The following is a 22,404-nucleotide window of genomic DNA, read 5'->3' as shown; positions in this document are numbered from 1 at the left end:
TGTACCAGAGAGTCTTTTCTGTAGCTAGCAGACACTAGAATTCTGGTCCCGCATGCCACAGACTGGCAAACTTCCCAGCCTAACATAGTATCTTGCCATGATGGCAACACCCTGTATGTCCAGTCTCTATAGGAGTATGTGCCTACTGAGCCCTTAAAATGTGCGAGTGTGACGGGGACTGAATTATTTCTTTTACTTCAAGTAGCCGCATGTGCTACGTGGACGTACAGACAGGGCAGCTCTAAGCCATGTAAGATTTTAAAATAGGACCTCGCGTACATAAAAAGGCTGCTGTTCTGCTGTATGGTTGGCCGTTGTAAATGCTGACCCGCTTTTCTCTTTCTCTAGATTCAATCACTCAGCACAAGGCCTGTGCCTTTGACAACTACCTGTTGCTGCAGTGACGGAGCCGCCAGTCAACGCCACGGGCTGCTACCAATACTCACAGAGTTGTCTCTGGACACCGGCATGAGCAGACACTCAGAGAAGGAATGGACATCGAAGCGATGCCTTTTTATATCATCACATGTGTGCCTTGTGGTTTTTATATAAAGAACCTCCTCCGTTTGCCTTTCTAATGACTGAATTTGTGCTTTAAAGAAGCACTGACCAGCTCTATTTGGGCCTTTTCTGTGTAATGCCAATCTTAGTATTTTAATGATGATCATGATTAGAAGGTCACAGAACCTTGGTCATGGAAGCACCTTACTGTTAAATAAAGAGTGGGAATTCCTTTAAGTTGTTTTATTACTCAGATCAAAGAACACCTTAAGTTTCCTGGTTGGACTCAAAGATCTTCACTGACATTTCATATCCTAGACACGAAGGTTATCAATCAGTTATTAGGGTTACTTTTTACCTACTTGAGATTCTTCTCAAAGTAACTAAGAAAGACAGGTGTGGGAGCTCTGCAGTAATTATTGCCACTAGAAGAGCCCTGCTTCTCTGGGTTGGTTTATGGTGAGGAGAAATTACCAACGAGAGATCACAGCTACACAATGCTTGCCGTTCCTTAGAGGAAATTGGCAGTGGGCTGAATCGCATACACACTAACTGCTCACCTTCTAAAGGAGAGAAATGCTAAGTCCTCACAAGGCTGAAGGTGCCTCGAAGACTTCCTCCTGGTACTGTTCCCTCCCCATGTTATCCGTTCTTCATCTCTGCTGTTATTCCAACCTTAATAAATTTCAAGTCCCTCAACAAATTTGCGTAACAGCTTCTACAATAAACCTTTGAAGAAGGAGATAAAATGTGCAGGGAAATAAGGGTTTCCTCTTAGTTTTAACATTACATATGCCCCAGACAATCCCCTCCTATTACTCAAGCCCCAAGAGCAACTGAGCCTCGGTACAACTCAGCAGGCCTCCGCGCCCCCCTCCCCCCCCCCCCGCTTCCGCATTATTAACCCTATTTTGTGATAGCCACAGCCACGGTGGGCTTGGCTACTTTGAAGCTCAGGTACTTGGCAGAGCGCCCACAACACCAAAGATTCCCAGGAGGCTGATGAAAATTGTGCTGACATTTTGGGGACTGTCCCCTACCCCATCAGCCACAGATGACCACCCAGGCCTGCACCGTCAGGGTCAAGTTCTGATTCCTAATGCTGGCCTGCCAGTGACTGGTTGAGATCTTCCTAAAAAGTAACATTTTAGGAGGATGCTAATTTGGGTCAGCAATTACACTAAGCATTGTATGGGTGGTACCTCATGCACTCTCCTAATAATCCTAGTTAGTTGCTATGGGTTGGTAATCCCTAACCTGAAACACAGAGCTAAGAAGTATCTCAGAGATCTCTATTTTAATTTTGAAAGGTATGTGGCTCTCAGCATTTCTATGTGAGACTGTACTGCTGATGACACCTAGAGAAGGCATCAAGAAAAAGGAATTAAGGCATGTAGATTGGAAATGAAGAAGTAAAACTATACTACATGTAGAAAATAATAAGGAATCAAAGATAATATGGAATAAATGAGCAAGGTAAGCAAGTTTACAATCAATATACAAAACTGAACTGTGTTTCTGTGCACTGCAATAAATAATTAAAAAGTGGAATTAGGAATACAATTCCATTTACTATGGCAACTAAAAATAAACTCAATAGGAAAAAATTTCAGGAAATGTAAGAGGTGTATACTGAAACCTATCACCACTGAGAAAAACGTCAAAATATGCCAAGTTTTTGGATTAGAAGACTCAATATTGATGTCAGTTCTCCTCAAATTCATCTATAGATTAAATGTAATCATCAAAATCCCAGGTGGCTTTTTTTGTTGAGTTTGAAAATCTGATGCTAAAAATTGATATGAAAATGCAAAGAAACCCTAGTAGGCAAAACAGTTTTTAAGAAAAAGCTATGCTGGATGATTTATTCTGCTGGATTTCAAAATGTGCTGTAAAATTTTAGCAGTCAAGAAGTGTGGTGTTGGCCTAAAAGTGGAATGTAGATCAAGGGAACAAAATAGAGAATCTAAGTATAAATCTTAATATTTATGGTCAGTTGATTTTCAGCAAAGGTACCAGGCCATGCAATGCAGTAGGATATTCCTTACAACAAATGTCATGGAAAAAGAAAAACAAGAAGGAAAAAATGCACTTATATCCTTCACATGCAAAAACAAAAGAAAATATGTGTAGATCCTTACCTCATACCATACACAAAAATTAACTCAAAATGGACCAGAAACCCAGGACAGGGCTGGCCAACCTCAGCACCACTGACATCCTGGATGAGATCATTCTTTGCTGTTGGGGGCTGTCCCATGCATTGTAGTACATTTAACACCATCACTGGTCTCTACCTACTAGACGCTAGTAATACACCCCACCCAGTTCTGACAATCCAGATGGTGTCCTGGTATTCCAAATGGTCCCCGGAGAGTAAAACTCTCATCTGAGAACCACTGATGTTCATAAAACTGACATTATAAAATATCTAGAAGAAACCACAGCAGGAAATCTTTCTCAGATTAGGTTAGGCAAAGATGTCTTAGATATGAAATAGATACTAGAGGCAAAATTCACAAATGAATCGGGCCTCAAAGTTCCTTTTTTTTTTTTTTTGCGTTCTTCAGAAGAAACCATAAGAAAATGAAAAGACAAGCCACAGACTAGAAGAAAATGCAAACCTTATATCTAATAAAGCAATTTTATCTAGACCGTGTAAAGAACTATTCATTAAGAAGATAAAAAATAGAAAAAGACGTTTCACACAAGAACATACAGAAATCATTATAAACACAAAAAGGGGCTCAACATTATTAGTCATTGGAGAAACAAGCTAAAAGCACAATGAGAGACCCACATGCCCTCTGGAATGGCTATAACCAAGAATGGTGGCAACACCAGCATGTGCAGAAACCAGAACCCTCATATACTGCTGGTGTGACTACAAAAGTGGTATAGTCCCTTTGAAACCTGTTTGGCAGTTTCTTTTAAAAATTAAACCTACAGAAAAAAAAGGAAGAAAGAAAATTAAACATACATTACCAGATGACCCAGCAACTTCACTCTTAGAGAAAGGAAAATGCGTCTACACCAGGAATTGTACACAAATGTTCACAGCAGCATTATTCACAACAGCCCCAAACTGGAGGCAATCCATCATTTGAAAAATGGATATGCAAAATGTGTACACACACGCAAAAGATAGCATGCCACAACACAGATCATCCCCAAAGACACACAACAAATGAAAGAAGCCAGACTCAAAAGATTACATATTATATGATGCTATTTGGATAAAAATGCTAGCGAAGTCAAAGCCATAAAGGCAGAAAGACACATGAATGTTTCTGTACTGGGGGTAGGAGTGGGAAGAGACCGCTAACATTTGGGGGTGATGTTCTGAAACTGGGTCAGGGTTTTTGTTATACAACCACATACACTGACTGAGTTTGTTGAATGGCACACTTTCCCCAGGCCAATTTTATGGTGCATAATACATCCTCGAAGCTGTTTAAAAGAAGAAACAGTTGTGTGGCGATTGTGGCATGGTACCTCTCGGCTCGCACTTGACAAAGAACCTTCTGTTCCGCTGTAATGAGCACAGTTAGCTGACAGCCTTCAACCACCAATGGTCAGCACCTTGGCCTCATCCTTCCAAGCCAAGGCCTTGTCTTTCTGGGAAGTCAGTCCCCAGCCAAGACGTGAGCCCAGTGGGGCTCAGGAACCCAGCGATTCTGCTCATACAAGAACCTGCCAGATGTCCTGCAGGCTTTCCTTATGGGATCCTGCTTCATCCCCCCTGAATTTCTCACAGGAGTTATCCCCAGTAAGACTCTGGCTCTCCTAACTCTTGCCAGGGTCAGCTACCTGGTGGCCCACCCAACACAGAGTACTGTGATGTATACAACGCCCTGTGCAACCCTGGGCCAGCACCCTGTACCTAATATTTCTGCAATGACACGTCAATTTAAGTGGGATACCCTAGAACTATTCATAGTCCCATCTATATTCAGGTCAGATTTGCCTCTAATCCATTTACAAAACCTTCTATTTTTCAGACCGTTTGGACTCTGGAGTTGTGGTTAAGGGACTGTGGGACTCATTATTGTCTATGAATACTCTATCTGGACATTACAGAACTTGCACAGACTCACATGAAACCGTTGATGGAAGAACTGGTGTTTGAATGTCCCTACACAGTCCTGCAAACTCACTTGGGCTCCACAGTGCAACTCTGAGGGTCTGGTGGACCGGTAAGAATCAATTTTAAAATGTCTTGTTGGTGCCCAACACATGAAGATCACTTTTCTAAATGCTGCATATGCTTTGTGTCCAGTACACATCAATATCCCGTGGTCCTTAAACTTGAAATCAAAGTATTTCCAAGAAACCTTAATTAGCAATTACTTCTAGCTTTTTTTTAAAAAATAAGAAAGCTATTCAAATGATGTTGCATGAAAGTAACAATAGGTAAAAGAGATCACTGATTAAACTCTGATTAAAATTTGGGAGGGGAAGTGGGAAGGTTAGAGATCCTTACCCATGGATCCTGTCTTTCTGCCCCCCAAGGATAAACTCCACTGTGTCTCTGCGAGTACTTACGAGAGAGCCCCATCGAGGCCAGTCTTTACTGACAAGGAAGCGGACACCTCCAAAGCCATTCAACTGGCTGAGCAGTAATTCTATGAAAAGAACCTAAACATCAGGACTCCTTACCCACAATATTTTCTCTCTTTGCACCCAAGAGGACAGAAACCAAACTGTCTATACATAAGAGATAGAGTCAAACACCACACATTGGAAAGATGAATCCCAAATGAGATTTCATCGGATGCAATTAAAGCTTCTTTGTCTTGTGAAAGCCACTCTCCCATTATTTTGTGTATACACTGCAGCGGTTTTGGACAGAACATTTTCCACTATATGTTATATTAAGTATTACCAACATCTTGTGTTTTTAGAAATGCCATTTAATGGCTGAAGAGATTTAATTTCCTCATAGAAATTATTACAATGGGGGACCTGGATGCTCAGTCGGTTAAAATCTGACTCCCAGTTTCTGCTCATGTCATGATCTCAAGGGTTGTGAGATCGAGTCCCCCCTGCATCTGGCTGGGTGCTCAGCGGAGACCCTGCTTGGGATTCTCTCCCTCTGCTCCTCCCTGGACTTGTGCAACAGAGGGTGTGCACACTCACACTCTCTCTCTCCAATCAATCAATTTAAAAAAAATTATCATCACAATAGATTTACTTACTTACAACTATGCTCTCTACCAATTGTGTTTGAAAAGTTTATGAGAAAATTCTGAGCATATACATTTAAGGAAGAATCTATATGAGTGTTTCTCAAACTTTACACTGAATTTGAATCATCTGGGGATATCCATGAAAGGCAAATTCTGATTCAGGAGATCTGGGTGGGATGAGAAATTCTGTATTTCTCAAATGCTCCCAGATGATGTCCTGGAGCTGTCTGAGTAGCAAGGATTTAGAATCCTTGGAGGGTTATTTTAGATTTATGTATCACTTACATCTAAATAGGAATTAATGATTTGGGGATTTTAATGTCTTATTGCACAGAACTGCTGTTGCTAGCAGTGTGTTGCAAATATGTTGTAAATTTCCTATCAAGTTATTTCTTGGAAAATACCTTGGTCAGTGACTCTTAAGTCTGATTTAATATTAGAATCAGCTGAGGAGTGACTGTAGAAATGGGCAGACACCAGACACCACACACCAATTCTGATTTAACTTGTCTGGGCATCCATATGTTTGGGATGTGTGTTTTTCTATTTAGTTTTATGCAATTTCATCACCTCTGAGGTTTGTGTATCCCCTATACAGTGAAAATAGATAACGCTTCTATCTCAGTGATCACTCACGTTGTCCCTTTACACCCGCACCTGCTTCCCTACCAGCTTCCTTTACTTCCTTAACTCCTGGCAACAACTAACCTGTTTTCCATTTCTACAACTGGGTCATTTCAAGATTTTTATGTAAATGGAATTGTACAGTATGTAACCTTTTGGCATTGGCTTTTATCACTCACATAATTCTCTGGGAATTCTTCCATATTTTCTGCATGAATAGTTGGTTCCTTTTTATTGTTGAACAGTATTCCAAGGCATGGATGTGCCACAATTTGTTGAACCATTCACTTCTTGAATAGGGTGAAGATAATGTGAAACGCCCTGGCCCCGTGTGATGTTCATGGGTTGACATGACTAGATTATGTGGTACCGGGATATGTGGTCAAATATTATTCTGGGTGTGTCTGTGAGGACATCTCTGGATGAGATTACCGTTTGGATCAGTAGTAAAGCCAGTTGCCCTCCCCAATGTGAGGGTACCTCATCCATTCGGTTGAAGGCCTGGATGGAATAAAAAGGTGGGACCTCATTGAGTTAAGGGGAATTCTTCATGCCTGACTGTCTTGACCTAAGATATTTGTCTTTTTCTGCCTTTGGACTCAAACTGAAATAGTGTCTCTTAGCTTGAATCTTGAGCTTTCCTGCTTTCAAACTGGAACTTACATTATCTCTTCTGGTTCTACAGCTTACTTTAGCATTAAAGTGAGAGTAAGGGATGCAAGAAGACATTTCAAGCAAATGGTAACAAGAAAAACAAAGCAGATAACTATACAAATATCACACACAACAGACTTTAAAAATGGTATAAAGAGACATAGAAGGTCACTTAATGATAAAGGGATATATCCACCAAGAAGATATGACAATTATAAATATTTATGTGACCAAGATCTGAACACCTAAATACATACATAAAGCAAAAACTAATAGAAATAAAAGGAATAATAAACAGCAATATGATAGTAGTTGAGGACTTTAGTACCCCAATGGATAGATCATCCAGGCAGAGAATAAGAAATCGATAAGAAATCAGATTTAAATGACACTCTAGACCAAATAGAACAGAGAGATACAGAGCACCTATTCAACAATAGCAAGATATACATTTTTTTCAAGTGCACATAGAACATTTTCTGCAAGAGACCATGTTTTTGGCCACAAAACAAGTCTTGGAAAATTCAAAAAGACTGAAATTATGCCACATATCTTCTCTGACCACAATGGTATGAAGCTGGAAATCAGCAGTAAAAAAACTGAATAATTTATGAATGTGCAGAAATTCAACAACACTCTTCCGAACAATTAATGGATCAGAGAAGAAAGTACAGGGGAAATAAAGGGTCTTGAGACAAAATGGAAACACAACATACCAAAACTTAATGGGATGTGGCAAAAGTGGTTTTAGGAAAGACATTTGTAGTAATAATGCCTACATTAGGAAGAAAGACACACACCCTCACACACCCTGCCACACACACAATAAACAAACAATAAAACTATCTCTACATCTTAATGAAATAAAAAGAACAGAGACCAAAGTTAGAAGAAAGAAAATAACATAGAGCAGAAATAAATGAAATAGAGAATGGGAAAACAATACAAATAATTAACCAAATCAAGAGTGTTTGTTGAAGATAAACAAAATGGACAAACTTTTACCTAGATAAACCAAAGGAAAAAAGAGGACCCAAAGCAACAACATTATAAATAAAAGAAGACACACTGAAAACTGATGCCAGTAAAATTTAAGGAGCATGAGAGGCTGCTATGAACAAGAATATGCCAACAAATTGGACAACCTAGAAATAACAGGAAAATGCTGCGAAACATATAACTCGCCAAAACTGTATCAGGAAGAGATAGAAAATCTGAATAGACCAATTACTGGTAAGGAGCCTGAAGCAATACTCAAAATTCTCCCAACACAGAAAAGCCCAGACCAGATGCTTCATTGGTGAATTTTACCAAACACTTGGGAACTAATGCCAGTTCTTCTCACATTTTTTTTCAAAAAATTGTACAACACAGAACACCTTCAAACTCATTTTATGAGGCCAGCATTACCTTTATACCAAAGCCAGAAAAGGATGCTACCAGAAAAGAAACTATAGACCGAAATCTCTGGTGAATATAGATGCCGAAACTCTCAACAAAATACTGGCAAACTGAATTCAGTAGCACATCAAAAGGATGATTCACCATGACCAAGTGGGATTCACACCTTGAATGCAAGAGTGACTGAACGTATGCAAATCAATCAATGCAATATAGCACATTGATGGGATGAACAACAACAAAAAAAATGTTCATCTCAATAGATATAGTAAAAGCACATTATAAAATTCAAATACATTCATGATAAAAGATCTTAATAAATTATAGAAGATACATATTTCAACACAATGAAAGCCACATAGGATAAGACTACAGCTAATGTTATACTTAATAATGAAAGGTTGAAAGCTTGTTGTCTAAGATAAAAAACAAGAGTGTCTACTCATACTATTCTTATTCTACATAGTAGAAGTCCATGCCAGAACGGTCAAGCAAACAAAAGACATAAAATGCATCATAATTGTGAAGAAAAAATGTCCCTATTTGAAGACAACATGATTTTATATAGAGAAAATACTAAAGAATCCCCCCACCCCAGATTTAAACATACAGAACAAATAGTTTTTCTATATACTGGTGACAAATTATCTGAAAAAATAAACAAAATGATGCCATTTATAAAAGCATCAAAAAAAAACACTTAGGAATAAACTTAGCCAAGCAAGTGAAAGTTCTCTACTTGGAAAACTACAAGACATTGATAAAATAAATAGATAAAAAGAACACATCAAAAATTGGAAAGGTATCCTGTATTCTTGTACTGGAAGAATACTGTTAAAATGTTAATATAACCAAAACTATTTAAATAATTAATACATTTTCTAAAGTTTTTATTTAAATTCCATTTAACATATAGTGTAATATTAGTTTTGGGAATAGAATTTAATGATTCTTTACTTATGTATAACACCCAGCACTCACCACAAATGCTTTCCTTAATACCCATCACCCATTTAACTCATCCCCCTGCTTACCTACCCTCTAGCAACCCTCAGTTTGCTCTCTGTAGTTAAGAGTCTATTTTATGGATTGCCTCTCTCTTTTCTCCACCTATGTTCATATTTTTTTTTTAAAGATTTTGTTTATTTCCTTGACAGACAGAGATCACAAGTAGGCAGAGAGGCAGGCAGACAGAAAGAGGGGAAGCAGGCTCCCCGCTGAGCAGAGAGCCCAACATGGGGCTTGATCCCAGGACCCTGGGATCACAACCTGAGCCGAAGGCAGAGGCTTTACCCCACTGAGCCAACCAGGGGCCCCATATGTTTTATTTCTTAAATCAAAGTGAAATCATGATATTTGTCTTTCTCTGACTTATTTCTCTTAGCATAATACACCCTAGCTCCATTCACATCACTGCAAATGGTAAGATTTCATTCTTTTTGATGGCAAAGTAATATTCCATTGAGTGTGTGTGTATGTGGTGTGTGTGTGTGTATATGCACCATATCTTCTCTATCCATTCATCAGACGATAGACAGTTGGGTTCTTTCATAATTTGGCTACTGTTGATAATGCTGCTATAAACATCAGTGTGTATGTGTCCCCTTGAATCTGTATTAAGATTTCAATGACACTTTTTTTTTTAACAGAAGTAGAAAGACAAGTGTAATATTTATATGGAACTGCTGAAGACTCCAAATAGCCAAAGTAATACTCTGAAAGAAGAACAAAGTAGGAGGCATCACACTTTCTGATTTCAAGCTGTAAGTATAAATCTATAGTAGTCAAAACTATATGGTACAGGTATACAAACAGACCAACAGATCAATGAAACAGAACTGAGAGCCCAGAATAAATCCAGGAATAAGAGCCTGAAGTATTCCACAGAGAAAAGTCAGTCTCTTCATTAAGTGCTGCTGGGGACATGGAACATTCACATGTAAAAGAATGAAAATAGACCCCTATCTTATATCCTCATGAAAATGGATTAAAGACTTAAATGTAAGAACCGAAACCATGAAACTCCTGAAAGAAAACATAAAGAAAAAGTTCCGTGATGTGGATCTTGGCAATGATTTTTGGATATGAAACCTAAAGCTAAGGCAACAAAATAAAAAATAAGTGGGACTACATCAAGCTTAAAAGCTTCTATGGAGCAAAAGAAACAACCAATAAAGTGAAAAGACCACTTACAGAAGGTTTACAAATGGTTTACAAATATTTTCATATTTGCAAACCATGTATCAGATAAACATTTAATATCCAGAATAAAGAACTCATAGAACTCAATGGCAACAAGCAAAAAATAATCCAACTAAAATGAGTAAATGACCCTAATAGAAACTTTTTCAAAGAAGATATATGAATCACCACCGGGTACATGAAAAAGTGCTAAGACCATAGTCATTAATGAAATGCAAATCAAAGCTGCAATGAAATATCACCTCATACCTTTTAGGATGGCCATAATCAAAAGGACAAAAGATAACCAATGGTGTGAAGGATGTAGAGAAAAGGAAACCCTTGAGCACTGTTGGAGGGATTATAAACCAGCACAGCCACTATGGAAAGCAGTATAGAGGTTCCTCAGGAAATTAAAAATACAAATACCAGTTCTAGAGAAGATGGCAGAATAGGAGGATCCTAAGCTCACTCTGACCCACAGATACCCTAGATAAACCCCACAGCAGTGTAACTCACCCAGAAAAGGACACAAAGACTGGCAGAAAAGACTCTCCACAGCTAATCCTAGAGAAGAGGTCACACTGAAAACGCTGGGAAGATCAGAGACATGGTTGGGAAACCAGCTGATCCACAAGAATTTCTGCAGGAGGGAAGGACACTGCAAACCCAGAGAAGGGGGAGGAGCAGACCCATAGGAGGCAACCCAGGCATGGGGACCAGCACTAGAAAGACAAATCCCTACATTTGGCCCAATTTCACAAGTTTTTGTAATCAGCGGGGCTCAACACAGGTACTTCAAAAAATCAGCAGACTCAGCTCTGGGATAGCCAGAGAGCAATAGGAAAACAAGTGCTCATCCCTAAAGAGCCAGAGCATTACAAATAGCCCCACTGAGACCCAGCATAGAAATAGCAGTTTGAAGAATGCCTGAAAAATATGAGAAGGAGACTTATTTACTAAACTCAGAATGTGTGCTGGAGTGACAGGGGTCTTTAGGGACTTCTCCAAGGACAAAAGACCTGGCAGGCACCATTTCTCATCCTGCCCTCTGGCCTAGATAACAACATACATGTGAAAACCAAAATGAATATTTTCCACCTAGCCTCCTAACAGTGCCTGCCTTCCACCTCTCACATTTTCATGCAGGTCCATCCAACCTACCTTCAGCAGGAATCCACCCAAAGTGGTGTCAAAAGGATGGCATTATGCAAGCAGTCCTAACAGTGGTCAGCATCACTCCAAAGTGACTCCTGTCCTGGGGAGAGGGGAAGATAACTACACACACCAGTTTTACTGTGCCCCAAGAAATAGGCTGGTGGCAGACATCTGGTTTGACGTCAGGTCCTTCCCATTAGTGAAGACCTCTCAGGGAGCAACACAGGGAGAGCACCCTGGGGTTCAATGGGACTGCATCCCTGTCTGGCAAATGTCTGATGTAACTACTCAAGCCCAAGGCAGTCTCAGACTGGCCCATTAATAACAAAGGGATCAAACACTACCCACAACAGGCAAAGATAGCCATTGCAGATGACTGGACTGAAGGCAAATGTGGCTCAGCAAACAACAGTAACATACACACAATGTGCAAAGGAGACAATCCCCTGAAGGGCTAGGTTCTGTGAACAAGGAATTTTGCACAGCAGGACACTATAGGACCTCTTCATAAGGCCACTACTTTCAAGAGCAGGAGACACAGCTGACTTTTCTAACACAGAAACAAACACAGAAAGTTAGACAAAACAAGGAGACAGATGATTATGTCACAAATGAAAGAACAGGACAAAATCATAGCAAGAGGGCTATAGGAAATGGAGATAAGCAATGTGTCTGACCTAGAATTATTTTTATTTTTTATTTTATTTTATTTTAGAGAGAGCATATGCAAGGTGCAAGGGGAGGGGCAGAGGAAGAGGGATAGAATCTAAAGAAGACTCAGGACTGAGTGCAGAGACTGACACAGGGTTTCATCTCATGACCCTGAGATCATGACCTGAACTAAAATCAAGAGTCAGATGCTTAACTGACTGAGCCACCCAGACACCTCCTGACAGGAGATAGATAAGAGATAACTAAAGATAGATAAGAGATAACTAAAAGATAGAAAAATACATTAAAAGAACAAATCAGAGATGAGGAATTCAGTAACTGGAATTAAAAATATACTATAGGGAATAAATAGTAGACTAGAGAAAACAGAATGGATCAGTGAACTGGAAAGTAGAAATGAAAAGCAATCAAAATGAATAGGAGGAAAAAAAGAGTAATAAAAAATAAGAATAAGTGAAGGGAACTCAACGATAACATCAAGCATCATAACATTTGCATTATAGGAATCCCAGAAGAAGAGAGAGGAATTGGAGCAGAAAATTTTATTTGGAGAAATAGTAGCTGAAAACTTCCAAAATCTGGGGAAGGAAATAGACCAGATCCAGCAGGCACAGAGAAGCCCCAGAAAAATAAACCCAAGGAGGTCCACACCAAAATAGAGTGACTAAAATGGCAAAATGTAGTGATAGAGAACTCTAAAAGCAGAAAGAGAAAAGCAGCTTAAAACAAAGACTTTAATAAGAGACAGAGAAGAACACTATATAATCATAAAGAGAATAATCTAACAGGAAGACATAACAATTGTAAACATTTATGCATCCAACATGGGAGTACCCAAATACACAGAACAGCAGTTAACAAATATAAAAGATGTAATAAATAGTATATAGTAATGGTAGGAGACTTTAATACCCCACTTATATCAAAGCATATATCATCCAAACAGGAAATCATCAAGGAAACAGTAGCTTTGAATAATACATTGGACCAGACGGATCTAATAGATATTTTCAGAACAATGCATTCTATAATAGTGCAATACACATTCTTTTCAAGTGCACATGGAACATTCTCTAGGACAGATCACATATTAGACCACAAAACAAGTCTCAATGAATTAAAAAAGACTTAAGTCAAATCATCCATCTTTTCTGACCACAAACTATGAAACTACAAATCAACCACAAGAAAAAAATAAGAAAAGAACACAAATACATGAAGGTTAAATAACATGCTACTAAATAATGAATAATGAATCAAAAAGAAAATTAAAAAAAAAATACAATGGTCCAAAATCTCTGGGATGCAGCAAAAGCTGTTCCAAGAGGGAAATTTATAACAATATAGGCCTATCTCAGGAAGAAAAATGTCAAATAAACAACCTAACTTTATACCTAAAGGAGCTAGAAAAAGAACAACAAACAAGACCCCCAAACCAGCAGAAGGAAGGAAATAAAGATTACAGCAGAGAAAAAAAAAATAAGTCAAAACTTAAAAAATCAATAGAAGAGATCATTGAAACCAGGAGCTGATTCTATGAAAAGATCAACAAAATGAATAAGCCTGTAGCCAGACACATCAAAAAAAAGAGAAAGGCAGGGGCACCTGGGTGGCTCAGTGGGTTAAAGCCTCTGCCTTCGGCTCAGGTCATGATCTTGGGGTCCTGGGATGAAGTCCCGCATTGGGCTCTCTGCTTGGCGGGGAGCCTGCTTCCTCTCTTTCTCTCTGCCTGCCTCTCTGCCTACTTGTGCTCTCTCTCTGTCAAATAAATAAATAAAATCTTTAAAAAAAAAAAAAAGAGAAAGGCAGAAACAGAGCCAGACAGAGACAACTCAAACACAATTAGAGATGAAAAAGGAGAAATAACGCCATAGAAATACTAAATTATGGATTATAAGAGAATATTATGAAAGATATGTATTGCATGGAGCACTGGGTATTATATGCAAATAATGAATCATGGAACACTACATCAAAAACTAACATAATCAAATTTTTAAAAAGAGAATATCCAACTTTTGTAGCAACATGGACGGGACTGGAAGAGATTATGCTGAGCGAAATAAGTCAAGCAGAGAGTCAAGTATCATATGGTTTCACTTATTTGTGGAGCATAACAAAGAACATGGAGGACATGGGGAGATGGAGAGGAGAAGGGATTTGAGGGAAATTGGAAGGGGAGATGAACCATGAGAGACTATGGACTCTGAAAAACAACCTGAGGGTTTTGAAGGGGTGGGGGGTGGGAGGTTGGGGAACCAGGTGGTGGGTAATAGAGAGGGCACATATTGCATGGAGCACTGGGTGTGGTGCAAAAACAATGAATACTGTTACGCTGAAAAGAAAGAAAGAAAAAGATATGCCAACACATTGGACAGCCTAAAAGAAATGGATGAATTCTTAGAAACTTTTAACCTCCCAAACTGGACTGGGAATAGAAAAGCTGAACAGGCTGATTGCCAGCAATAAAATTGAATCAGTAATAATAATTAAAAAAAAAAAAAACCTAACTCCCAGCAAACAAAAGTCCAGGGCCAGATGGCTTCAATAGCGAATTCTTCCAAACATTTAAGGAAGAGTTGAATACCTATTTTTCTCAAACGATTAAAAAAAATTGAAGAGAAAGCAAAGCTTCCAAATTCATTTTGAGGCTAGCATTATCCTGATACCAAAACTAGAACAAGTAATTGTACAATTTGTATGGAAATACGAAAGACCCCCCCAAAGCCAAAGCAATCATGAAAAAGAACAAAACTGAAGATATCACAATCCTAGATTTCAAGATATAACACAAAGCTGTAGTAATCAAAACAGTATTGGTTCAGCACAAAAACAGGCCCATAGTTCAATGGTATAGAATAGAGAGCCCAGAAATAAACCCACAATTACATGGTCAATTAGTCTTTGACAAAGAAGGCAATGGGTAACAGAAAAAGTCTCTTCAACAAATAACGTTGGGAAAACTGGAAAGCTACATGCAAAAGACTGAAACTGGACCACTTTCTCACACCACACACAAAAGTTAACTTAAAACAAGCACAGGTAGTAATTTCTCTGGCACAGACCATAGCAACATTTTTCTAGGTATGTCTCCTGAGGCGAAGGAAACTAAAGCAAAAGTAAACTACTGGGAATACATTAAAATAAAAACCCTCTTCACAGCAAAGGAAATAATCAACAAAACTAAAAGATAACCTACAGAATAGGAGAAGATATTTACAATGATATATTCAATAAGGGGATAATATCCAAACTATGTAAAGAACTTAAATATCTCAACACAAAAGCACAACCAATCCAATTAAAAATGGGCAGAAGATAGGAACAGATATTTCTCCAAAGAAGACATACAAATAGCCAACAATCACATGAAAAATCTTCAACATCAGTCATCATCAGAGAAATGCAAATGTAAACCACAGTGAAGTTCATCTCACAACTGTCAGAATGGCTAAAATCAAAAACATAAGAAACAAAATTTGGCAAGAATGTGGAAAAAAGGGAACCCTTGTGTACTATTGGTGGGAATGCAAACTAAAGCAGCCATTGTGGAAATCAAAATGGAACGTCCTCAAAAAATTAAAAATAGAATTGCCATATGATCTAGTAATTCTAATGCTGGGTATTTACCAAAAGAATGCAAAAAAATTAATTCAAAATGATATATGCACCCCTATGTTTACTACAGCACTGTTTACAAGTCTTATTGTGGAAATAATCCAAGTGCCCATCAATAGATGAATGGATATGGATAAAGAAAAAGTGGAATACATACACACACACACACACACAGAGGAATATTATTTGACCATGAAAAATGAAATCTTGCCATTTGCGACAGCATGGATGGATTAGAGGTTATAATGCAAAGTGAAATAATTCAGAGAGAGAAAGACAAATACTATATGATTTCACACATTCGTGGAATTTAAAAAATAAAAGAGCAAAGAAAAAAGGAGACAAAACCCAGACTTTTAAATATAGATGAGCAACTGGTGGTTACCACACTGGAGGTGGGTATGGTTGAAATAGGTGAAGGAAATTAAGAGTACATTTACCATGATGAGAAGTGAATAACGTATAGAATTGTTGAGTCACTATATTGTACACCTTAGACCAATAAAACACTGAATGTTAATTCTATGAAATTTAAAAAACTGGAAAAAAACCCAAAAACAAACAGAAATACCATATGATCCAGCAATTCCACTTCTGAACATATATCCAAAGGAAATGAAAACCTCAAATTGAAATGATACCTGCATCGGTACGTTCACTGAAGCATTATTTACAACAGCCAAAACATGGGACCAAATTAAGTATCCATCAAGGGATGAATGTATAAAGAAATTGTGGTAATATAACGGTCTAGTTTTAGTCTTTTACATGTGAATATCCAAGTCTCATATATGATATACAGGATTTGTAAATATATGTATTTCTATGTATAATGGACTACTATTCAGTCATAAAAAATGAGAAAATATGCCATCTGTGACTACATGGATGGACCTTGAGAGAATATGCTAAGTGAAATAAGTCAGAAAGAGAAAGACAAATACCATATAATCTCACTTATATATGTCCAGTTATAAGAGAAATAACTACCAGGATTATGTTCATCATGTCATCGTGAGGACTGTAGTTAACACTGCTTTAGGGAAGTTGTTAAAAGAATAACTCCTGGGGCACCTGGGTGGCTCAGTGGGTTAAGCCTCTGCCTTTGGCTCAGGTCATGATCCCAGGGTCCTGGGATTGAGCCCCACACTGGGTTCTCTGCTCAGCAGGGGGCCTGTTTCCTCCTCTCTCTCTGCCTGCCTCTCTGCCTACTTGTGATCTCTGTCTGTCCAATAAATAAATAAAATCTTAAAAAAAAAAGAATAACTCCTAAGAGTGCCCATCACAGTGAACATTTCTCTTTTGGGGGTGCCTGGCTGGCTCAGTTGGAAAAGCATGCAACTCTTGATCTCAGGGTCATGAGTTCAAGCCCCATATTAGGGGTAGATATTACTAAAAAAAATTTTTTTTTGCTTTTTCTCTTTATTGTATCCATATGAAATGATGAATATGAACTAAACTTACTGCAGTCACTATCTCACAATATATGTGGTTAAAACCATTATACTGTATACCTTAAACTTACTTATATGCCAATTATATCTCAATAAAACTGGAAAAATAAAAACAAAGAAATGAAAAAAATCCACTAATCAAAAGATGATTGAGAACACTGATAAAATAGGGAAATTTCTGAAAGTTTAATGAAGGGGGGAAGAAAAGAAAGCAAAAAAAAGTAGTAGAGTTGGAAAGGAAAATGTTTTGACATTTTAATGTACATTTTACTACATACATTTTTACAACTCCACATACTACATACATACAACTCTACTATATACTACATACAACTCTACATACATACTACATACATTTTTACAACTCTAAGTTTTAAATGTTGAGATATTTTTAACATCTGAAATTAGCAATAAGAACTTGATGAAAAATAAAATATAAAAGTTGATCCAGTATAATATTAGAATAAGTAGGTATAATTCAGAAAAAGAAAACAGACTTACATAAAAATCAAAGCCAAGTACAACAACTAGAGGTTAGAGTACAAGCAGGTTCAACACAAATCACTATCTGTACAGTAAAAGATTGCCAGTTGGTTATTGACACAACTTAACCTTGGGAATATATTTCCATTTGTTTACAGTTTGGGGAAAAAACCTTCCTTTCACCAAGGAAAGACTGCATAGGTAAGAAGCTCAACACGATGGTGTCAGTGACCAAACATCTCCCTATAAAATAATATGCTAACATCTCAAATGGATTGAAGAGCAGTGATTTGAGTATCCAAGTGGACAGCACTTAAGGACCACCTGGGAGGTTATACAGACCTTAAAAGAGATACCTGGGTAGAACCTGAGTGTGTTCAAAATAACAGTGGGGGACAAGAGTTTGTAGCTTTTTTCAAATATGTAAAACCAAGCAAATGTCTGTGAGAGGTTTAGACTTTATGCTTATATTTTTGCTGGTGGTCAGGTATTTTACAATTATGCGGCTGAATTCCACATTATCTTGTCTGTTATGCTAAAACAACAACAACAACAACAACAACCCCATGTCACATGGAGAAATGGTCATTCAGGAAAAGGAGGTGTTCAGGTACTGCGTGGGACTTCAGTGTTCTCAGCACTCTACAGCTTAGACAGCTCCACCTGTTACTGGCCACTGACTTTAGTCAGAACAGCTTAGAGAGGGAATAGAGCAAAAATGTCAAAAATAACCTAATGAAACTGATCAAAAAGAAAATAATATCTAAATAAAACTAAAATCATTTGAAAATGCACACACATGAACATGCATGCACACACACACATACACAACCCCCAGGCAAATACTTCTAAATACACTAAGAGGAGATTGTCTCAATCTTACATATTCTAGAAAACAAAGAATTTTCACTGAGTGATTTTTTTTCAATGAGCTTATGAACTTTATAGTAAAACCATACATTCTCAATAAAGTAGGAAGAGGGGAACTTCCTCAACTTTATAAAGACTTTCTACAAAGAAACTGAAAACTAACATATTTATCAGTAAAAAATTCAAAACTTCCCCACTAAGTTCAGGAACAAGACATGATATTCTCTCCTACTATTCCTTTTCAACATCATGATAGAAGTTCTAGCTAATGCTAGAATGCTAAAATAACATTTATCAAGAAAGAAAATATAAAATTGCCTTTGCAAATGACATGATCTATGTAGAAAAAGTGAGATAAATGATCAAAACAAACAAACAAACAACCCCCTCCTGGAACTAACAAGCAATTAAAGCAAGATTTCTGGATATAAGATTAATATAAAAGTCAATTATTTTCCTGTACACTTAGAATGAACAAGTAGAACTAAAAATTAAAAATAATGCTGTTTAAATTAGCACCTACTAAACCTAAATATTTAGGTATAAGTTGGATTAAATATGTTTAAGCCCGCAGTGCTTCCCAGGGTCCTGGGATCAAACCCCATTTTGGGCTCCCTGCTCAGTGGGGAGCCTGTTTCTCCCTCTCCAGCTCCCCTGTGCTTGTGTTCGCTCTCTCACACTCTCTCTGTCATAAATAAATAAAATCTTTAAAAAATATATATTTAAGAGGTCAGTGAGGAAAACTGGAAAACTCTGACGAATGAAATCAAAGAAGAACTAAGTAGGTGGGAAGGTACTTCATGTTCATAAAGAAGACACAATGTTGTCAACATGTCAGTTCTTCCCAAAATAGTCTATAGATTCAGTGCAACTCCAGTCAAAATACTTGCAAGTTATTTTATGGATATCAACAAACAGATTCTAAATTTATATGGAGAGACAAAAGACTCAGTACCCACACTATTCAATGAGAAGAAATAAGTTGGAGTTTTGATACTACCTGACTTACTATCAAGCAACAGTTAACAAGATTAACTTGGTGATAGTTAATTCATAACTATAATAATCCATAACTGGTGACAGTCCATAATTGGTGAAAGAATAGACAAATAGATAAATGGAACAGAATAGGGAGCCCAGAGATAGACCCCCCCAAATATATCCAGTTGATCTTTGACAAAGGAACAAAGGCAATACAGCAAAGACAATGGACCAAAAATCATCTCTTCCACAAAATGGTGCTGAAACAACTGGACATTAAATAAAGATAGAGATAGAGAGAGAGAGAGAGAGAGAGAGAAGATCTAGACACAGACCTTACATTCTTCGCAAAATGATCTTAAAAAGGATCACAGACATAAATGTAAAATCTAAAGATTTAAAACTAGAAAACAACTGAAGAAAACCTAAATGGCCTAGGATAAGGAACTGACATTTTAGATTCAACACCAAAGACATAATTTATGATAGAAGAAATAATAAACTGGATTCCATTAAATTCTGAACTGTGGAAGACAATATGAAGATAATGAGACAAAAGCTACTAACTAGGAGGAAAAAATTTTCAAGAGACACATTTGTAAAGGATGGTATCTGAAATACACAAAAGACTCTTAAAACTCAACAATAAGAAACTAAACATTGTTTATAAATTGAAGAAAAACTTAAAATACCATTCCTCTAAAAACATATACAGATGGCAAATAAAAATATGAAAACATGTCTCACATAATGTATCATCAGGGAAATACAAATTAAAACAACAGTGAGATATCAGTACACATTTATTAAAATGACAAAAATCCAGACACTGACAACACCAAATGATGAGGAGGATATGGAATAACAAGAAGTCTCTTTCACTACTGGTAGGAATGCAAAATGGAATAAAATGGTTTGGTGGTTTCTTTTTTTTTTTTTTTTTTTTTTTAAAGATTTTATTTATTTATTTGACAGAGAGAGATCACAGGTAGAAGAGAGGCAGGCAGAGAGAGAGAGAGAGGGAAGCAGGCTCCCTGCTGAGCAGAGAGCCCGATGCGGGACTCGATCCCAGGACCTGAGATCATGACCTGAGCCGAAGGCAGCGGCTTAACCCACTGAGCCACCCAGGCGCCCCGGTTTGGTGGTTTCTTGATGGATCAATCATACTCATTGGTAATTTACCCAAAGGAGTTTAAAATTTACGTCCACACAAAAATCAGCACACGGATTTTAATAGCAGCTTTATTCACAATTACCAAAATACAGAAACAACCCAATGTGCTTCAGTATGTGAATGGCTAAGGAAATGAAACTACATCCAGATAATGAATTATTATTCAGTGCTGAAAAGAAATGAGATTCCAAGCCATGAAAAGAGAGAAAGGGGCAGAAATCTTACTCTATGAAATAATGGATGACAACTTCCCTAACCTGGGGAAGGAAACAGGCATCTAGATCTAGGAAGCCCACAGAGTTCCAAGGAAGATAAACCCAAAGAGACCCATACCAAGAGACATCATAAATGTAATGTCAAAAGTTAAAGAAGGGACTCTTAAAAGCATCAAGAGAAAACCAAGATGTTATGTGCCAGGAAGCCCCCATAAGATATCAGCAAATCTTTCAGCAGAAACACTGCAGGGTAGAACTGAACGGCATGAAAAAATAAAGTGCTAAAAAAAAAAAAAATGACCAAGAACACTCTACTGTGCAATGTTATCATTCAGAATTGAAGGATAGAATATTTCAGACAAACAAAAACTAAAGGCGTTCACCACCACTAAACCAGTCTTTCAAAAAATGTTAAAGGGACTTCTGTAAGCTGAAAAGAAAAACAATAATTAGTTAAGAACATATAAGGAAGAATAAATCTAGTCTGAAAGATAAACATAAAATAAAGATAGATTAGCCACTTTTAAAATTAGCATAATGGTTAAAAGACATAAGTAGTAAAAATAAGTATGATTACAATAATTTAGGAATACACAAAATAAAAAGAGGTAAAAATTGATATAAAAAGCAAAAAGTGAAGAGATAGTAAAAATCCTGAAGTTTAGAATGGAATCAGGCTTAAGTACTTATTAACTTGATATAGACTGCTTAGACATGTTGTAAGCCTCATAGTAACCACATAAAAATCTATTGTAAATCCACAAAAGAGAAAGGAATGTAAGCATACCACTAAGCAAAGTCATCAAACCATGAGGGCAAAAGAAGAAAGGAGCAGAGAGAAACATAAAAACAGCCGGAATGTAATTAGTAAAATGGAGAAAAGCACTTACCTATCAAAAGCCACTTTAAGTATAATTGGACTAGATTATCCAATAAAAAGACATAATGTGGCTGACTGAATAAAAAAACAAGACCCACCTATATGCTGCCTACAAGAGACTCACTAGGACATAAGGACACAGACTATAAATGATGGGATGGAAAAAGTTACTTTGAGCAAATGGAAACCATAAGAAAACTGAAGTAGCCATCTTTTTATCAGATAAAATAGACCTTAAAACAGACTATATAAAAATACCAAGAGAATTACATAATGATAATATCAATCCAACACTAGAATATAACATTGGGAGATATTTATGCAGCCCACTTACAGCACCTAATAGGAG

At 37.4% G+C, this 22,404-nt stretch overlaps 1 protein-coding gene across 5 annotated transcripts in view; it reads left to right on the top strand.

Annotated features, from left to right (window-relative positions):
- Positions 1–738, top strand: part of MCPH1 (microcephalin 1) — a 243,787-nt gene extending 243,049 nt beyond the window's left edge. For all 5 annotated transcript variants that reach the window (XM_045997193.1, XM_045997192.1, XM_045997194.1 and 2 more), the window contains one exon: positions 349–738. In XM_045997193.1, coding sequence (XP_045853149.1) covers positions 349–404 — 56 coding nt within the window. In that variant the 3' untranslated portion in view covers positions 405–738. The remainder of the gene's footprint in view (positions 1–348) is intronic.
- The last annotated feature ends 21,666 nt before the right edge of the window (positions 739–22,404 follow it).

Source organism: Meles meles, chromosome 2, assembly GCF_922984935.1.
Source record: "Meles meles chromosome 2, mMelMel3.1 paternal haplotype, whole genome shotgun sequence".
Classification (NCBI taxonomy): Eukaryota; Metazoa; Chordata; class Mammalia; order Carnivora; family Mustelidae; genus Meles; species Meles meles.
Note: the sequence above shows the minus strand (reverse complement) of the source record. Positions and strands in the feature narration are given on the sequence as shown.